The 20,720-nt window shown below is 45.4% G+C and overlaps 1 protein-coding gene across 8 annotated transcripts in view; it reads left to right on the top strand.

Moving 5' to 3' along the window:
• RGS6 (regulator of G protein signaling 6) overlaps window positions 1-20,409 on the top strand; it is a 288,794-nt gene extending 268,385 nt beyond the window's left edge. For 7 of the 8 annotated variants that reach the window (XM_065839141.2, XM_071809267.1, XM_071809268.1 and 4 more), the window contains 2 exons: window positions 2,193-2,246; window positions 16,043-20,409. In XM_065839141.2, the coding sequence (XP_065695213.1) occupies window positions 2,193-2,246; window positions 16,043-16,093 (105 nt within the window). In that variant the 3' untranslated portion in view covers window positions 16,094-20,409. The remainder of the gene's footprint in view (window positions 1-2,192; window positions 2,247-16,042) is intronic. The other variant, XM_071809266.1, reaches the window with a different exon arrangement.
• The last annotated feature ends 311 nt before the right edge of the window (window positions 20,410-20,720 follow it).

Raw genomic sequence — 20,720 nt, 5'->3', positions numbered from 1 at the left:
AGCACTCAGCACCCCAAGGTGCTCATGATCTTTGGAGGCCACTGTCCTGTCTTCCTGCTGGGTGGGAAGCTGCATTACCTTTTACTTGGTAGCACAACCAGAGACAATACATTTTGATGGCAAGTGCAGGGGCATAGCGTGACCTGTTTTCAGCAGCTCACTCTCCTTTGCCCCCAGCACACGCCAAAGCTCCACTCCAAATGCAGCTGGGCCAGACACTGGTTTTCCAGTCCACAGCAGTGCGATGCTGCAGACTCCAAGTGCCTTGATCCCCTAGGGAGCCTTGCAGAACACTCTGTCTTTTGTCTAGGTATTTCTTCTTTTGGGTGAAATTGTGCCTTTAATTTGGCTACCGGTAGGTCTTGCCACCCCTGCAGGAGACCCATGTGGAGGCCCAGGGCATGGCCATGCACTGCTGTCCTTGATGCTGCTCATCATGACACATTCAGCCAAGGCAGCAGGACCTCAGCCCCCCTCTGCCACCTCTGCTGTCTCAGGGTGCAGGGAGACCTCGGATGCAGAAGAGTTGAGGCTGGCATTTCTCTTTGTTCTCACACATGCAGGGAGAGGCAACTAACCCTTGGGTTTGTGCATTTTAAATAGTCCTTTGAGGAGTGTTGTACTGCGTACATCGCTGACTCCTTGCCAGCTAGGAAGGCTGTGTTGTTATTTGGTACATACTCTGAGGCCTTGGCTCCATCCTCAATGCTGTGTAAAACAACATGCGTTGAGCTTTCACTTTTGACACCACTTTTGGGACATCAGAGCTGATGGTGTGGCTTGCTCAAATGGTTATAAGTCGGAAGGTTGCTTGACTCTTTCTTCTGGACAAAGAATATTGCTTGTCTTGAAAAGACCTTGTGGTCTGGTCTCGTCTCTGACAATGCAGCAGGGAGAATCAGTCCCATGTCCACCTGGGATGCTTCAGACCAACCTTGTAGACAGATGTGATGAACATGCAGAAGAATCAAAAGGATTTACCTAGATTCACCTACACAAGTTCTCATCCAATTTATCTGACATGCTTTTGGCTTCCTTACATCTTCTCTATCTGGTTTTTGCATTGGTGATTTGTCCCGTGGGTTGTTACTGCAGCTGAATCTGTGGTAGATGACATGACTGGTAGGTGCCTCTGATGAGCACCTCCAGTGCAGTGCTTACTTCCAGCACACTATCATGCACCATCATGACTGTGGCTTTCCCTTACATGTATATCCCCTTCGGTCCAGTTCTACTTCTGTCTTACCACCTCTGTTTTGCTGGCTTACCACATGGAAGTAAGTTTCTCTCCTGGAAATCAGCAGTGCCCACAGCTTTCTGACTGCAATGAGGTTTCCTTCATATTATTGAGTTTCTTCTCTTCTCCATAACAATTTTTTCTCTTAGATATTCCAGAAAATATGGCAATAAATTGCTTAGTTCTTCCTCGTTAGCAACAATTAGGTCTCCCTTGTGCCAAATGAATGAGGCGCTGCAGTGAGCAACCTTCTCAGGGATACATTAATAAAGCCACGATACACATGCTTGTCTTCCTGCGTATGAATAGTCCTGTACTTCAGATGCAAAAATATCCGTGCCCCAAATCTGCCTGTATCTTTCTGTGGCCTTGCACAGACATACATGTGCTGTCTTGTGTTTCGATGTAGTCAAACTTACTAGAAATGTGCTTCTGGATAAATTGTGGAGTGTAGGTTCCCTGGCAATGAGTTCAGTGGTGGTTTTCTTCCAACAGTCTATTCACTCACACATTGCTTTTTTATATTGTAAAAGTTGCTGTGATTTTTTTTCATTTCTCTAAGCAAGTAGGTGGGAGTGCTGATCAGCTGTTTGGCAGATGTTAACCAGAATCAGAGGTCCCAGCTCAAACAGCAACAGAAGGAAAATTCAGTGAACAAGAAATCAATAGCAATAGCTGTGAGACACAGGAATGCATAGACCTGTTTGAACCATTCAAAAAATGCACAGAAGAAAAGGTGGTATTCTCCAAGAGTAAAAGTAGTGATGTCTCTCATTCTTTAAGAAATTTTGATTTCTTATGTTTGCCATTGCAAACATTGATTTCTGCTTTTTACATTTTTTACAACTTTTCCCCCTTGCTGCTTCCTTATATTTTGCTGCTGTTTTGAAAAACTGCATATAAGCTGAAGGGTTTTTTTCTGTATTTTTTTCTCCCCACTTTTTTCCCTGTTAAGCCAGAGAATGAGCAAGGTCGTAGAACTTCTCTAGAAAAGTTCACTCGCAGCGTGGTAAGTTCCTTTTCTTTTCCCTACTCCCTTTCCTCAGAACTTCATTTTTAGTTGGGGGAAATGTGGATGCTTGACTTTTTACTTCATTCTTTATTTTTGCAGCTAGCATCTGTACAGCTTATGTTTTAACCCTGTAGCTCATCTAAATAGTGGCTCTAAGGAAGGGGGTGGGAGCGGGCAGCAGAATTCCATAATGCTCATTCTAGCTTATCATCACTGCAGAAGCAAAATGATTTCTGTCTAGAATTACATGCAAGGTTGTCTTCTTGCTGTGTTCCCACCACAGTATTTGTTGCAACTTTTCCTTGTGCAATGAAGTAGAAGAGCATGGTTCTCATAACGCTGTTGCAACAGTATCCGTATGGTTATATAGTGCATGGTTAATCATATCGTATGTATGTACACATACATATCCACCCACAGCACTGCAGCCGCTTCCTCTATTGCCCCCATCTGTCAGTGCTCATGTAAATAGTGATGGGCTTTGACTCATTCATGATACTGATATGGGAAAAGGAGCACAGTAGCAGCAAGAAACACAACACTGTTAAACCTTTTAGATAAGGGCACAGTGGGATCTCAAGGGCAGCAGACAGATGTCTTCTCGTTTCTTGTCCTTTGCCAGTCTCCAGCCTCCAGCCAGTCCTTCCAGGAGGGGAAACTGGTCCGGCCATGAAGGGACTGGCCAGAGCTGCTTCTCTCCAGCCCCCAGGGCAAGACCCCAGAGCTTGGGCAGGACGCACTCATGCCACTTGCTTTCAGGGATCTGCATGTGCAGATTTCCTAGAGAAAGGGAAGAGTTAGGAGTGGAGTCAGGACTGGGGGCAGGACCAGAGACAGATGCTGCAAGTGGGGTGGAGGAGCAGGGATACTGGGCAGCAGGGGATAGGACAGGGCTAGAGCTGAAGATACAGCAACTGTGTCAGTAGGGAATTACTCTTGTGTGGCTCAGTATCAAGTACACTTTGACTTGATATGTCATAGGGTTTTGGCATACTGCTGTGGTCTTAATGTTTTGCCCATCATTAGTTGTAAGGTGATACTGGGACAGCAGAGTCATCAAATAACTGATTCCCGTAGAAGCTCCTGTACAGAGCAATTGTTTCATAGAAAGTTCATAGACCTTGTTATGGCTTTATAACAGCTTTATAAGGAAGACATTGGAGTATGTGTATATACAGTACATATGCCTGCACTTGTGTATGTATGTATATTTATACATGTACTATATACATACACATGGCATATAAATATAAAATATTTGTACATAGAGATAGAAAAGGGGAAACTACACAGGTAAGTGTGAGCTGTTGCAGAGCAAATAAGGCTAAAGGGGTACTTTCCGATGCTGCCATGGTACTGCACAAGCAAACCCAAATGTAACACGCAGAGCTTTGTAGTATATCCACTGGCAGACTTCCTGGGGAATGTATTTATATAGCTAATGCATATGCACACATTTAAAATATGTTGATACAAAATATATCACTATGCCCATCTGCATATTTACTACTTTCTAAGAGTCTGCCAGAAAGAGGAACAGGCAAGATTTTTTTAAACAAACTATGCAGAAATATTTACACCAAGTGGTAAATTCTGCTCCCAGATTTGCCAGACACATATAAGAGTAACTCTCGCTTTACTAAACTGGCTGGGTTTATAGTGACATAGCCAAGGACGGATTTTTCTTATATTTGATTTGAAGGGTAAGTTGACAAGCTCGGTTTGGGATGGTAGATCTATAATACAAGTGTCTGTAAAGAAATTCGTTGTGGATTGGTTGGCACTTCAGTTCATTTTTGCCTTGCTGGCTAGCATACTGTAAACATTGTCTTTCATTTTTCCTAATACAGATAGAAAATGTCGTCCTCTGGTGGCATGGTGGCTACCAGAACTAGAAGGGGTCTGAATTTTTTATGCTTTGCATTATGGCAGTTTGTCACTACCATCAGATGAGAAAATAGTCACTATGTTGACATGTCGTGATGTCCTCGGAGGACAACATTACCAAAGCAGTAACTTTGGGGTGTACTCAGGGGACTAAATTAAGGCAAAGTTAATTCTGCATGCTCTAGTTCTCCAGAATTCACTGCAGTTCCCTGACTGTGTAGGAGTGGAGCAATACAGTGGCCCTCGTTCCCAGAGCTCCACTATACTTTAGTGATTGCTCATTACAGGATCACATATTCAAGCTGACCCTGCACAGGCATACTGAAGTTAAGCATATGCTTAAGGTTTAGCTGGAACAGAGCCTGGACGCTCAGCTCTCTTCAGGAGGGGGCCGTAAGCCCATTTTTCAAACAGAAAACTGCCAGGTTAGATTTCCAGTGATGACTGTAAGGTGAATGTCCAAAACAACCGGGGCTAGAAGTTTGTTTGCTGTAAGGAGCCATCACTGAGGTGCAGCTGTGGCTTCCAGACCAGCCATACCATTAACCACCCCTGGACATGGGCCACCTCCAGACCATGCTGCTGTTTGGCACTGGGAGGGTGCAGCATACCCCCGAAGAAATGTTCAGATTTGGCTGTGGCATGTGATCCAGTGCTTTGGGAAATGACTGGGAAGAGGGTTGTGCACACCACTGGTCAGGTCCCTCCTGTCACAAAGGGCATAGTTTGCAATGTGCCTCCCTCTCCCCTTGGAGCAAGGGGACGTCTGTCTGACCCGATGGCCTTCATGCCAGACATCCTCAACCTCCTCAGCTTTCTTGCCTGAAGTCTGCAGCTGTGGTGTCAGTCCGTGTTTCATGGCAGCCCCCACCACGGCCTCGGCAGCATCTGTGTGGTCCCAGGACCAAACGTCAGGGTCATGAGTCATCTGGTGAACACCAAAGGGCCACATCCACATGAAAGAGGAGATCACTCCAGGGCATATATCACCCAGCACTGCTTGCGCAGGGCGCAGCAGATTTCTTTCCTCCCTGTTCAGGTTTTGAAGAGTCCTCAAAAATATGTGGGCAGCACAGCGGTAGGATAGACATCATGGTCCCTGACCCCTTCAGCCCTGTGCCGGGCTCCTGTGCCCTGAAATCACAGTCTATAAAGCTAGACTGGCTCTTCCATCCTCTCCACAGTGGCCCTGGGGAAGGGTTGATCTCAGGGAGTTGCAGAGCTGACAGTCTGTTGCATCAGAGCACTTACTAATCCACCTAATTTAAAAAATGATGGCACTGAGCATGGTGGCAGGTTTATCCTATTACAGTTTTCCTTTTGAATACAGCAAGGATTGACATTATGAAAGCAGAGTTAGACTGTCTTCTCTCCCAAGTGAAGACAAATGGCATCATAAAAATCAGACATCATGTATCATATATGTTATAAATAATACTTGGTATTGAGGTAATAACTTAATTTTAAAGACACACATACACATGAATCCATATATCTACATCCCTCTCTTCTGTCATATTTGATCACCTTACTAATTAAAAGGAGCTTTCTATACTATTTTTAGCCATACAGTCTCAGCCTAGCTGTTTAAACCACTGTAGTTTCCCATCTGCTTTAGGAATGATTTAATAATCAGATAGACAGAAGCTTAGTTCTCATAAGCTAAGATGATCCTTTAGGGCCAAGAGGAGAAGGAAAATATATTTTAATGAGTACATTTAGGGAATCCATTGCTGCTTTTGTCTTGCAAAGGAAGCCACCAAGTCTCTGCCTAACTTGTGCTGGTGACCATTTACATTTAATAAAGGTGAAACAGGAGGAGATTCCTTTGTTGCATCTTGCATCATCTTGAGTATTATCTCTAAAAGCAGCCATGGTACTCCAGCAGTAACAGGGGTTAAACCTATGGATACCAGCTTTGGCATGTAACTTAGATAAGCCTGGGCTACAATACTCAGACTTGAATTCAAACTTTCCTAAAATTGCTATATTCCAAGGAAGGAATTTCCACTGTAAGAAAACTGATGTTAAAGCTTCTGACTCAATATTGAGGTGGTGACCCAATGCTGAGAAGATCTCTGCATTTTATTCCCAGCTGACATCTTTTTAAAAACAAAAGACACACACTCACATGCAGCTTTTGCAAGGATCAGAGTTCTCAGTCTTTGTGCTTTAAAGTACAAGAGAATGGCCAGACCAGTTGATATATTGTTTGTTCAGAATTTTTACAACTTCTGTCTGAACCAACTGATGTGGCACATCGTTAGGTGTTACGTTCCTGGACTGAAAAAGTTCTTTGTCCAAAGAAGGTAGAGAAGCTCTTGTGCATCTGTTCCACTGCTTGAGGACAGAGAGCAGAGCTGCACAACCTGGGAGAAGCCGGAGGTGTTCGCTGGCCAGAGCCCCTTGTGAAACAGCCCAAGCCATGGGAGCACCTGGCAGCTCCAGGCAAAACCAGCAGCCTCAGCCAGAGAGTGCTGCACAGGACTGGGGGGCCAAAGATGCAAATGCCAGACTTCTGGCTGGACATCGGTGTCTGTGGGAGATCCCTTTCCATGTGTTTTCCCTGTCTCCTTCCCCAAGCAGTCACGGCCCAGCGCGGTGCGTGCAGAGGTGTGATCTGCACAGCACTGCCGCAGCTGCTTACCTGCATGCTTGCACACGGTCAGCCACAGACTGCACTTCGTCTTTCATCGTTGAAGTCTGTAAAAAGTATAATACTTGATGGGAAAAGGAACCCTTCTCTTAAGTCCTAGAGGAAGTGTGAGTATGTAGTGAGACTTAAAGGACTCAGGAGATTTATATTAATGTCAGCATTGCAGAAGACCCCAGATATAGAAAAGAGATGTGGTGTGAAATGTATGGAGGGATCAGGTATGAAGAAGCAGGGAGCTTTTCCAGGTGATAAATTCAGCTCTGTGCAGAAAGTGAATAAGGTGAAGAAAGGAGTGGTCTGTCTTCAAGCTGCACGCAAAGTAGACTGTAGATGAAGAATAAAAGTTTTCTAATGAGCTTTCTTTAAAGAATCCTGGACATTATGGATGGAATATTTTGTATGGGACAGCAAGTCAATGAAGGCCAAAGACTCTCTCAGTTCCCAGGCATAGGTGAATAACTGAATTGACAGCCTGGCCTGGCTTCATTAACCATATGAGACAAAGCAGCAGTGGGCAGAACGCAGAAGCTGGTAAGTAGGAGCTGCTGTCGTCCTTGTGTTAGCAGCAGCAGGGCAGTTTTGTATTCTCATCCAGAAGCACTGGGGACAAAGTCCCACATTACATCCTTAACGAATGTGGAGCCATCTTGGTTTTTCATGCAGAGGTGACTTCTACAGGGACGAGAATATGACTGGAGATCTTGCATTTAATACAGTTGTCAAGCTCAGTGGCTAAGATGTTTTTTGTCTGGAGCCTAAAATGCAGTGGTGCAAACTGGCATTTTCATGGTAGCACTTCCCCTGCTTTAGTTTTCTGGTATCTTTTGGCTATTTTATACTATACTAACCTTGGCTCAGGACTGTAAGTGCATCCTAGTTTCGTACTGAGTGAAACCCAAAGTCCCACATTTAGTTTTAGTTCCGTGTGCATTTATTCATTTTCATTATATAGCTATGAAACCCATAGTGTCTACTCTACCTGCCTGGCGGGCCCTTCATTGATGCTGTCAGCAATCTTCTCTTCCAGCTCCATGTTGTTACCCTTTTTCTTCCCTGCTGCCGCTTTCCCATCTTCCTGATTCTTAGTTTCATCCCTTGGCCACTGCTACTACTTTATGCTGTTTTTTATTCCTTTTGGCTCATCTGCTGTTGGATCAGAGTCCAAGTCACACTCTAACTGTCCTTGTCCTGTTCTTAATTCATGAGTATGGTGTCACACGCATGAAATGTGTTGATGGAATCTTATCTTTCTGAGGTGAACTGTGTGATATTTTGCACAGTTGTGCATGACCGTGGTGTATTACAGATACTAACCATGAACACAGTGAAGAAGGCATAAGGCTGGAGGAAGAATTGCTGCCTGTTATTATCAGGGCTCTCTTTTTAACTGATTCCTTGATAATCTGATAGAACTGTCATATACTTACCAGCTTTCCCACTTTTTCACTTTCCCAGCACTACTAGCATGCATAAACAGATAACCATTTGAGGGCCTGGAAAGCATTCACAACGTGCAATATAAGGACAAAGGTTTAAGCCATTATGGGTAGACAATAGTGGCGGAAAAACTGGAATGTATAAAAAGGTGATACACTAAGATGCTGGTGAAGTGGGTATCAGAAAAACAGCTAGAAGGGAAGGATATAGGAATGCCAAAGTTTCTTAGATTTGGCACCAAGAAAAGACATCTGGGAAAAGGGTTATTTTTATTTTTGGAAAATATTTTGCTTTAAAAAAAGTACTTGCTCAACTGCTCCAGTGATTACCAAATACTGGCTTTTACTGGGAAAAGGTAATTGCATTACATAGGTGATGGAAGGCATCAGAATGTACCTGAAGCATGAGAGGATCCAGTCAGTATTTGCATCGTGGCGTCTGCTGGCTCTCTTACATGCAATAGTCAGTACCCAGGGCTGTGGAGGACTGAGTGCATGCCCGGCACAGTGCATGTATTGACTGGTTGCTGCATGCTTGAATACATCGCATCTATTCCTAGTATCGACATAGTACCGTACCTGGAAAATGTGCTGTGTAAGCTCACGCTGCACACCTGTCAGTTTGGTAAGCAGTAAGTTGCATGTGTTCCATGTGTTCTGTGTAGTCAGTTCTGTATATGATGGCTCCTTTAAAAGATAAGTATTCATCATTTCTGGTGGGTAAGTTATTCTTCCTAAAACCACCGCTGTGTAGTACTGCTGGCACAGAATGGCAGCTGCCTTTTGCCCACGAGATCTCTGCCTTTCAGCGGTGGAAGAGTGATCCCTGTGTGTGTGGTATGTGAAGTGCTTCAGGATCCTTCTCGATGAAAGGCACTCTGGGGCTCAGGACATGCTTACTGTTCATTTACTGACTCTTATTTTTGCCACATACAGACTTTGGAAGAAAAAAATTGGTACCTTCCTACTACAGACAGGTTGAGCTGCTAGCTGCAAATACCGAACCAGGACCTTAGCAAGGTCTTGGGAGGGGTGAGCAGGCTTAGGCAATGCTGTGATTTCAGTCAAGCTTATACTGATACTCCAGAGGGCCTTGATATTTCAGTGATGTTTTTGTTTTCCTCTGACTGTGCAAGGGATTTACATATCTGGTTCCTGGTCCCACTGACGGCAATTGAACAAACTTGAGTCCATTGCGCACAAAAGAAAGAACAGAATTGCACCCTGCCCAAGAGGTAGACCAGCAGTACACAGTAACGGCATTTTTTGAGGTGGCTTGAAAAAACACTCTGCACCATTGCATACTGGCTGCAGTGATCTATCTGAGCCTTCACCTTCACATTTTTTTTAGCTGGAGGGAGGGCCAGGCCCTGGATTCATGGCCCAAGGCTGCCCACCTGGCAGAGCTGTGCTCAAGTGCCCTCCTTCAGCGTAGTAAGTTTAAGCAGTCCATAGGCTGCTTCAACTAATGCCAAAATGGGCTTGAACACATTGTCAGATATAAGGAGCCCAGACCACTCCACAGCCGAAGAGGATCTTCCTCCCAGTGCTGGTGGGATGGCAGACGAAAGCTCCAACCATCATGAAGCTGTTCTAGGAGTGGGTGAGTACAGGACTTGTGTCAGCTCCTGGTTTGTGCTGTGCATAGTGGTGTGCTAGTGTTTCTCAAAACAAAGCATAATACCTCGCTTAGGAAGCCTAGGAAATCTTCACAAAATAAAATGGTACGGGCTATACCGATTTAATTAGACTACAGCTCTGAACAGTTTCCATAGCAGTGTAAGCTGGAAGAGAAGAAAAGCAATAGCATATGTAGGAACCTAACCCAAGTCCACTCAGCCTCACTGTGATTAGTAGTAATGGTGAGCAGCTCTGGTAACTTCTCAGTCAAGCCTTACAAGCATAGTGGGGCCCACTCTGCAGGCGTTTGGAGTAACTGGTGAGGCTGCACTGGGGAGAGCAGGTGGACACCCTGCACGCCGGGGGCAGCTGCTCCCCTGCTTACCCTCTACAGCCACTTGGCAGCTCCTATTTTCAGTCTGTATCAGCTTGTGATTGGTGGTATTGTCCACCACATTTTGTGTGCTAATTTATGTTATATATATTCATAGTTTATGTGTCTGTGTTTATTTTGTGTTGAACTAAGTTATTTTCCTTTATTGTTTATGTTTTTAACTGTTTCCTATTTAACCTTGTTAATTTATGTTACTTTATCTTATGTTTGCAATGTATCTTTTCATGAAGAAAAAAACTCTAATAAAAAGAATATGTTTTAAATGACACAAAAATAAAACTTCCCTAAGATCTGCAGTGTAATATAACATTGAAACCCAAACAGCGCTGGCACACCTGGAGCCCTGACAAGCTCTTTCTTCAGAAGGATGTTGTCTGCCCACTGCCCAAGTTCTTGTAGTACATTAGCTAAAATATAGGGAGTCTGAGCAGTGCCTGTTGCCATGTGAAAGCCTCAGATTCAAGCTGATGGAAGAAGGGTTTGCTCCTCTCCAGCAGAGACGCAGACACACCTCAGTCCTCTGCTGTGAGTCTTACAGAGGGATGGGGCAACGTGGCTTCTCTTCCAGACAGGCGATGCTTCTGGCTGGGAAAGGAGGCTAGGAAAAGGGCAGAGGTGGAAGGCAAGAGGTGAAGTCAGCTATAGCAGACAAAGTCCTAAGCTGGTGAGTGGAGAGCGTGGAGGTGAACAGTCAGGATGAAAGTGCTTTGGTTTGTATTGACATGGCAAACCAGGGAACCTGTGCTACCATACCAGAAGCTCCCCGCATGCTTCCTCTCCTCTGTCACTGCAGCCACAAAGCTCCTTGTGGGATAAATCCCACCTGTGTGTTGAGGTAAGTTGTTGCAAATGCATGGAAGTGCTGGCTCATGCATGCTGGTGGTGGTGAATGTCTGCATGCTAAAATGCACGCACTGTGCTCTGTGCTGGGCAAAGCACATTAATATTGTGTGAAACCTCTGGTACTAGACAAAACTAAACTTTCTATTTAAAATCATTAAAAGAAGATAGTGCACAGCCCAGGCCTTCTCTCTCAAGTGCTGGTTTTGGGTGAAAGCAAAGAGCAAGATGGAAACACCAGTGGCTCATGCAGGAGGTTTGAAAGGAGTACCGTCTCCTTTTTGTGTCAAATTCTGGACATACCTTTTTTTTTTCCTCTTCCTTGGCTTCTTGCCTACATTAAATTGCTGAATTCTGCTTCATTAAACTAATTGCATTTTACACTTTAGTTTAGTGGCTGCTCTGCAAAGCCTCAGCCATCAAAGATGCTAAACATCTCCCATGACCTACAGGTTGATCTTGACTTCACCAGGCCTCAGTGAGGGCCCTGCTGGTCTGCAAGTGCCAAGGTCTGATCCTCTGACTGATGTGTAGCCAAGCAGTAGGATGGGCCACATGCTTGGATTCTGGGGGGCAGATCCATAAGGTTTGTTAAGAATCTCATGACTTTTTCCTTAGGTTACTCCAAAATCAGATTTTACACTGCCTCTGAAAACTGAGGGTCCTGTCATGCCAGTATTCAAGGGTAAAAAAAAAATAATCATTCAGACACATAGAGAGAACTGGATGTTACCTTTACTGAGCCACAGCTGAAGCTGCACGTGATCCTTGCCTGAAAGCTGTGTTACAGCTCAGCTGCTCGCAGGGAATGAGAGAAAAGAAAACCTTCCTGCATCTAACAAGACACACAACATATGCCCTACAACATATGTCCTACTGCTTGTGCTATGCTGTTTGAGCGACAACAGTTTGGGTTTTTAATTGTCGTAACCCTAATTAGTAGTGACAAATATTTTGCAACTGAGGGACTGGGGATTTCTTTATAAGCTTTAGACCCCATGTAAAAAGTTTACTACTTATATCCACTCTAATCTTGCCTGAAGTTATTCAGCGTATGCATACGACAGTGTGAAAGAAGCACTGTAGTGTGCTCAACTTGAAATCATATGCTTTTCAAATCCCCTCCCGGCACATCTTAGATGAAATTTCTCCTGGAAATAAGGCAGGAGTTGTTCATGTTTTCTTTCAGTGGGGAAAGGAGAGAGAGAAATGTGGGGGCAGCCCATGTTTTTATGCTGAACAAAGACATGTGGGAGGAAAAAATAATTTATTTTGTTTGAGCCTTCTTGAAGACACTGGGTGTTCTTTATACCAAATTTTCACATGGTAATAATCCAAAACTTCCTCACTCCATCAGAGATCTTCCTGGGGGAATGCTGGCCAAGTGTTGAATGAAATCCAGTGTGACCTCTAGGGCCTGAACTTTTGTGACATGTATGGCATTCAACTATGAGCTGATTTAGCTACCTCCAGCTTCTCAGAGCAGCCTTTCACCTGGCTGACTCAGGTGCTCATGCCAGAGAAGCCTCAGCGAAGGGTCACAGGATCGCAAAAAACGCAGGGGTGCATCTCACTTCTGCTGTCTCGAGTAGACACAAGTCACCCTCGCCTGGTCACCTGGATCCCTCTTTTCTGGACACAGGAAAGCAATGATGCTAAGGCACACTGATGTTGCCCTGGACTGTTTGGCCATGGATGCCCTCATGGTGAGCAGGGGTGAGTGAGTTTGGAAGGAAATGCTGCAGGTCCTGGGGCCTGAGCCCCCACTCTATCCCAAAGGAGCTGTCACGTGTGCTACCCTTCGGCTGTTATCAGTGGACTAGCACAAACTTTTTGTGTCTCCTGGTGGACTTTGTGACAGAGAAGCCCTGGAGGGCTAAACCAGAAACAGAGATGCCAGGGACCAGCCCCTCAGCTGGTGTGAATCAGCAGCAGTTCTCTGAAAACAAATTGAGTCACTTTGATTTACCTCAGCAAGTGGGCCCCACCTAGCATTTCCACCTGTGACACAACACTTTACTCCCTTGTGAATTTTAGTGGTAGGAAACAAGTATCAGTTTTCCTGGTTTTTCCTGATCCTTTTCTTTTTTTTTTTTTCTAACAAGGACCCTAAGATGGGAGACTCCAAAGCTGATCACCAGCATCCCACCCACCTCCAGCTGGCAGATATTGGTATTGCTCAGACCGACATTGTGAGGCTGACATTTTGTCTCTGTTGATTTGAAACAAAATCCTCTACACCTGTATGCCTGTAGTCAAGGGCCACTTCGTTACTAAAGCCAAATGTTGCACTTACTTAGACCACAGCACTCCTGCTTGTATCCAAAATTTTCACAGCATTAAACCCTGTATGTGATTCCAGGGGTGCTTTTGCCATCTGTCTTATCACAAAGATAGATACGACAGCCAAGCAGACAACATCGCTGCCTGCTTCTCTCTCTCTTAAGACAGAGCTTCTCGCACCCATGTGTTTGCGTGTCCCCAGGCATGAGGCTGTTTGGCACCTCACACGTCCCTGACGCAGTTATCCTCCCGCACAGCGGGGCTGCGCACTGGGAACCCAGCCCAGCCCACAGGCAGGACGTTTGCTGCAGAGACACCCAGCAGATCTGGGTTCCTGGGCTAACTCCTTTCCTGCAAGACAGGAGGAGCTGCAGATGGAGCCCATCGCCTCTGCCTGCAGAGGGAAGCAATTGCCACTGGGAAACTGGTGAGCGAGGTTTTGCTCTGCGCAAACCGCAGCCGTTGGCCCCGTATCTGATCCACCACCTTCTCCAGGACAGCCTTTGTGTCAGCGGCCCCCTCCCCTCAGCCTGGCCCAGCACTGGCATTTCCCCCTTCCTGCTTTGAACATGAGCATGTTGAAATCAGGGCTGGATGTGGAACAGTGTTTGCTCCTCAGCCCCGATGGATCCTGATGCGAGGAGCTGGCAGACCCCTAAGCTGCCTGCCTGTGAGAAGATAACAGGAGGACCTGCCTGTCACAGATTAGTGAGAGTCTGACTGAATAGTCATTATACAAAACTAAGGCTTATTTTTTCTTTTTTCTCAGCATCCAAACACATGTAGAAACTAACACTTCTTTTCCTAAAACCAGTTAGGCTTCAGGAAATGTATATCCACATCTTTACCTTCTTCCTATAGATTGTATTCAGGAACTGGTAGCTCCTTAGCACTCTTTCTGTGATATTTCTTAATGGCAGCAAAATGACAGCCATGGTTGCAGCCCCCCACGCATTGCCACATTGCCCTGCAAAGCACTTGGCCACCTCCTGGGATGGCACTAGGATGGGCTTCCTGTGAGTGCTTTTAAAATAATAATAATAAAAAATTTGATTTATAGTGGAAAAAAAGCATGCATGCCTTAAATGGCAGTGGTGCTGGCGTATCTGCTGAGTTCTAGGAGGGTGCTGGTCCTTCCCAAGCCATACCCTGGGTATGGGCTCCATTGTAGAGACAGAGGGGCCACAGAGCAATGACTGTGGCTATCTCATCCCAGGCAGGACAGTCTAAATGACAACAGTGTTTACAGCAGCCAACTACCTTCAGTGGGTCAGAAAGCAATCAGATTAGGCTGTATGTGTTTGCACAGCCAAGCAAATTATTTGGTAAAAGGCACACGTCTGAGTAACAAAACAAGGCTTCTGTAGGGAACTGTTGCATCCTCCTGGTGCAGCCCCAAATGGGAAGAGACTAGAAATCAAAGGGGGGAGGGGTGTTTCTTTTTTTCTTAGAGTGTTAAATTGTTAAACAAGGCTTATTTCATGTGACCTGCTAAATTTTACATTTAAAATTTTCCTATATTTTGCATATACTCATTTTCACTGTATAATCTGTTTCCCTTGCTCTTTGTGTGGATCTTGCAAACAGCAATTAGTAAGGCTTTCTATTGCAAAGGAAATCTTGGCTAAATATAGTAACATAGAGGAGGTTGTTTAAGATTGATTGAGGTATTCCACAGCTCTCTGGTATTCCCTGGATGTTTATTTCAACCAAGAATTTTTTTTTCTTTTGAGAAAAAGATCATTTTTCAAGGGGAAAGCTAACTAAAGAAACACAGCAACTGGTGCAATACCTTAAACAATTTTTCACTGTTGGATCCGTAATTGCAAAGCCTGTGGGGATACATGCTTCCTACTATGCGTGAATGGAGAAGACCCGCTGTAGGTCCTCCCTTGCTCTGGCTGAATGCAGGGGCTGCATGGCCGAAGCCAGTGGAGGGATTCAGATGTGCAGGTGACCTTCTCCCTGGTCCTTGGTCCCACCAATCAGTGGGGAAGCTGGTGCGGTTGCCAGCAGCGTGTGAGCAAGGCTGCCATGGCCATGCACCTCATGATGCCTTAGAGGAGAGCATGGGGAAGGCAGGAAGGCCAGGCAGGAGCAGGCAAGCGGCAGCTGAGGGGATGAGACCAAGAAACAGGCAAAGGAGTGGCATCAGGGCAGGACAGGCTAAGCTATTTCTAAAATCACTTTTTTCCTAGATGAGTTTCCAGTAGATGATGTGCAGATGACACTGATTGGCAGGCTGTGGGAAGGGCATCACAGTTTCCCCTCAGCCTGGGTTTTGCAGCCTGGGAGCCATGGCCTGGCGCTGGCAGGATGGCGCTGGCAGGATGGCACCGGGCAGGACGAGAAGGGGTGTGCACAGGACAGAGTTTTGCTTCGCCCAGTTCCCATAAAACAGAGAAAGGAAACATCTTCCTGAGACAGTGTCCTGGGGCATAGCATGAGTGATAGCCACCTGGACATCACTAGCCACAACCCCTCCTTGGCAAGCCATCCTCCTGGCGCAAAACCACAGGCATCCAGAATGCTGGGGGCATGCTCTTCCCCCATTACCTACCTCCCTGTCAGCAGGGCTGGGGCGGGCAGCCATGCACCGCGCTCTGGGGCCAAACGACCCCACAGCATCACTTACACCTCTGGGTCTCTCCGTCTGTCTGTCTGTCTCTCTCTCCAGGGAAAGTCTCTGGCGAGCAAGCGCCTCACGGGCCTGATGCAGTCCTCCTGACGGCTTCAGACGGCTGCCCCACAGGAGAAACACCTGGGACCACCACCGGGGACGGGGCATTTCGGGGAGAGCGGGTCCCCACGGGGGAGACAGCCTGAGCCAGCGCAAGTGGGGAGCCATGCGTCAGGGGAGCCCCTCTCCTTGTGGTTTGCATCGACACTTTCCTACCTGCACAGCTTTGTCGGGACGCCAAGCTCTGTGCAGGTATTTTGTTTCTGACCAGGGTTTGGAGGAGCACTCTTCACTGTATGCAGAAGGTCAACAAGGCAAGGGCTTGCTGTTTTCTTCTGCAAGGAAACAGACCCAACCACAACTTGGAGAAAGAAGAGCTGAGAGAGATTGCTATTTTTCCTTCATCTCTTCTCTCCCTGGCACAAACACGGCTGTAATAGATGGTGCCGCAGTCCCACTTGCTCCCTTCCTTGTGGCCATCTGGATCCAATAAAATATCTGTTGGAAGCTGCTTCTCCTTTTCAGGAAATCTCAAATGCATTTCTCCTGTAGATTTATTGACTTTACCTTTGTTTTTCTTTCCTACATCTCTCCTTTAAAGCAATGAAAAAAAAAAAGAAAACGCACTAGTTAAGTTCTTCACTCGCTGTCCTTCCAATAGCATGTAGCATGTCCAGAAATGATGGCCAGATCCTCACCTGAAGACAAGAGAGTGTGAGTGGTTTTCATCACCTGAGGATCTGCCCCACTGAGTCAAACTTCAGTCTTGGTACAAATCCTCTGATGTCGGCGGAATCGCTTTGCATGTGCGTGTAGTGCAAATGTAATCAGACTCTGCCTGAAGCTCAAAAGTCATGTTTCAGTTGTGTAATGCACACACAAACACACACGCAGTATTTAAAAGTGAGTTTTCTATTGTATTTGATTTTCTATTTATTTAAGGTTTTGCATACTTACTCAATGATGGATGTTCAAGCTTTACTCCAAGTAGATAGAATTGAACCACTTAGAGGAAACTCCAATTGCAGAGGGCCAAAACTTGCCCATGTGTCTACAGGGAAGGGCAACTCTGATGTGGGCAGGTATCAAAATTCAGTCTACAGTGAGGAGGGATTTGATGGAGATGGGCCTGGCAGAAGCAGGATGTGATAGGGCAGGGTGCTGGGAGCCAGGTAACCCTTCCTGAACAGCAGCACACCCAGCCGTGATCCAGAGCTCAGATAACTGGCTCCGCTGTGAAGCACAAGTGTAGGAGTGAAATTGTACCACTTGTGGAAATGATCTCCCACTAAAACTCACCTGACCTGCAGCCCATGAGTACAACTGCAAGAGATGACCCCATAGTTTGTTTCAAACTGTTGGGAGTATGGACAATAGGATAAGGACAGAACTGAAGTGACTTTAATTAAAAAAACCCATGTATCTAGCTGCAGATAGGAAAATGGACTGCATTCACATACAGTATATTGCCTATATACGAAACTTTCAGCACTCAGTTGACTTAGTGCCACAAAACCTCCCGTATTTTGCAAGCAGTTCAGATCTGAAGCATATATGAAAATAGACATTTCTTGGCCTTCTTCACTCATTACAAGGCAAATTGGCTTTTTGTACAGGTGGTAGAAAGTGCTATATGGCTACAAGTCTGCGTTTCTACCTAGGCAAAATCATCTAGCTAAGTAGACAGCTGGCTATTGACAATATTCACTTCTGAGGCAAGTATTACTCTAGTATCTAGGCCTATGTATGTACAAAATTAGGCCACTGTAGTTTCTGTCAGAAAAAGGACCTTCCCTCTTTACCCATGACATCTCTCATTATGATACATTTCTTTTTCTCCAAAAGGCTCCTATTACAAATTTTACCTAAGGTACATAGAACCCTCTACACCTGCATGAATGTACAGTACAATATTGAGTATAGTATCTGTTCTTTACACATGCCTGTTTCCATAAACAGCCTCAGTCCGAATTTGTCATACACACACGACACACAAGCAAGGATACGGCAGAACCATCATGGATGTGCCTGTACATTTGTGTGGTGTACTGCTTCTGAAGGGGATGTTTTGTCCCCTCCAAATTGTCACTTGGCTGTCCTTGCAGGACCCATTTGTCCTCTGTTGCCCACTCATCCATAGCATCCCCTCAGTCTCCGTGTAACAGGCCCTGGTGTTCATTCATGCACATTCGTACGTGTCCACTTACACTGTCCCTGGGGAAATGCAAAGTCTGGCCCTTCTCAGAGCCATGTCGATGGTGTTTTTATCTGTGTCAAACCCACCATTGCCATGCATCACTGGAGCTCTGTAAACCAGCTGCTGCTCACACCCCAAGCTACTCTACTGCCAGTGCTGCTGAGTCTCTAGGCTGAGGCATTTCCCAACAGGAGGTCTGTCCTGTGAACCTCCAGACTGGTCTGCAGAGCATTCCTGAGCGGGATGTAGGCATGAAGCATGAAACCATGGTGTGTAGCAAGGAGCAGAGACAGCAAAGTGTTACCAGGGATTCTCTGCTGTGCAGTGAGTTCCTGACACCAGACAGGTCTTCTTCTGGGGGAAGGATGGGGTAGCTCCATGGTGGCACACGTGGGCAGGACTGGAGGATGCTGACAAGTGCACAGGACAAGTGGAATTGGGGTTATGGTCTGTACAGGGAGCAGCAGTGCCAGACTTTAACTTGGAGATGTGCCACTGCCCCATGAGCAAAGTGCCTGCTCTGTCTTTCCTGCTCTGTTCCTGCAGGACGGTTGTGTTCGCTGCCACAGTGTTTTGCCTGTGGGGAATATGCTGTATTTGAACAGTTGAGTGCATGGAGGGAATTTTTACAGACACAGAGTGCGTGCATATGGGCGTACATCAGGGGGGCTGGATGCTGAACAGCTTGCCATTTAAATGCACACTCGTGCAGGCTAATCTGCTCAGTAATGGCCAGCTGAGCGGACAGAGCTGCATGTTCTCTGGAGAGAAGAAAGCTTTGCTTCTCATTTCCTGACTAAATTTTTCTAAAACAAACATGAGAGTAGACAGGGCCTCCTCTTGGGAACACGTATGAACTGCTCTTCATGTGTCTTCACATATGATGATACTAGCATGTAACTGCTTCCACATGAACCTCATCCCTGAATTATAGCTTTTTAATGACATTGCTTATTCCAAATGATGCTGCTCTTGTACACTCACCAGTATCCCACTGGGTGTTGCAAGCAGTAATCTGCTGCTTTTTAAGTGTCCCGTGTCTTCCAACTACCTCATCGTCCTGAAGATGAGTTAGGAAATCAGCTTTCCACCTCAATTTGTGTTCTAAATGGCATTGTTTCAAGGAAAGGCAGTCTGGAAAGCTTTTACAATGTCCATGCTGTGCAAACTCGCTACAAAGCTTCCCATACTTGCAAAGCTATGGCTGTGAAATATGGCTGTACACTGTTACTCAGATAACAGAGTATCCAGAGCATTGGTGGCTATTGTGGTGAATTGGCACCAGGACAAGCATTAGGAAGGTTTGGCAAGCTTATGCAGACAGTTAGGCTAAAGCAAATGGATTAATGTACTCAGTATAATTCAGTGCTAAGATCCCATAGAGTACTGTAATAAAATGGTAGCAGGGCAGCCATAAAAAGTGGCAGTAAGCTGACATAATAATACCAGGATAAATGTAGCAATAAGGTAATACAGGCCGCTGTAGTAAAGTAGCATTTTGATAATGCAGCAATAAGACACAACAGGATGCTGCAGTAAATTAGTTTGGGGAATAAGGCAGTAATAACCATGTGTGTGGACAAACGGTGGTACATTTGTATCAGGTACTGCAGCAATAAAGATAACACAAGGTGTCCTAGTAATAAGTTACTACAGTAACAACAACGCAATGCACTGTAAAGTTATATCAGGATGCTTCCATGCTGCAGTCAAATCCTACAAGAGGTGGTAGTGAGACAATGAAAGCAAAATATGCCTAATTTTGGACTGCAAAAAACACACCAGTTTTCTGCACCATAACCCAAATTCTGGAATGATCTCAGCAATACCAATCTTATAACTTCAAAGAAGCTGAGGCAAGAGCATTCCCCCATCCAGTCTATTATTTTGGTCTGAAAAAAAAAAACGACTTATTGTCATTTCAGCCAAATTGTCACAGACTATGGTGAAGTTCTTCAGTCAGTTCTTACTCAGGTGAAACCCTGGTGATTTTGGTGACCCCTTTGCCTTGGAAAGGATTTGGCTCTCGCCTCTTCTGGCATGGGTGATGCTTTTAGCCTCCAATCATTTATGTTTCGGGGTGGGGGAAGGGGAACCCAGGTACAGAACATCTGACTGTACTAGTCTGTTTCCTAAAATGCACAAATAAATTGAGCATCCTGGAAAAGTCGAAGCAATAAGGACCAAATCTGTTCTGTCTGTCATGCACACACACGCACGTGAATAATCCTGCTGGAAACAGTTGAGTTCTGGCTGCATCCATGGACAGGGCTTGGCCTAACCCTCTTCTCAGTGTCTCCAGCTGAGTGACAGAAGCAGCATATTTTCTCAAGTTTTAATTGTTTATATTATCTCCTTTCTTGCTTTTCCATAATTTTTGTTATATTTCCTCACCTCCGTGTGAAATATCCTTAGAAAAAAATCAGATAATATAATAAGACAGTATGCAGCACAAAGGGCAAAGAACACGTCTGTCCA

Source organism: Patagioenas fasciata, chromosome 5 (assembly GCF_037038585.1).
Source record: "Patagioenas fasciata isolate bPatFas1 chromosome 5, bPatFas1.hap1, whole genome shotgun sequence".
NCBI lineage: Eukaryota > Metazoa > Chordata > Aves > Columbiformes > Columbidae > Patagioenas > Patagioenas fasciata.
The sequence above is the reverse complement of the archived record's forward strand: the minus strand, read 5'-3'. Positions and strand labels throughout refer to the sequence as shown.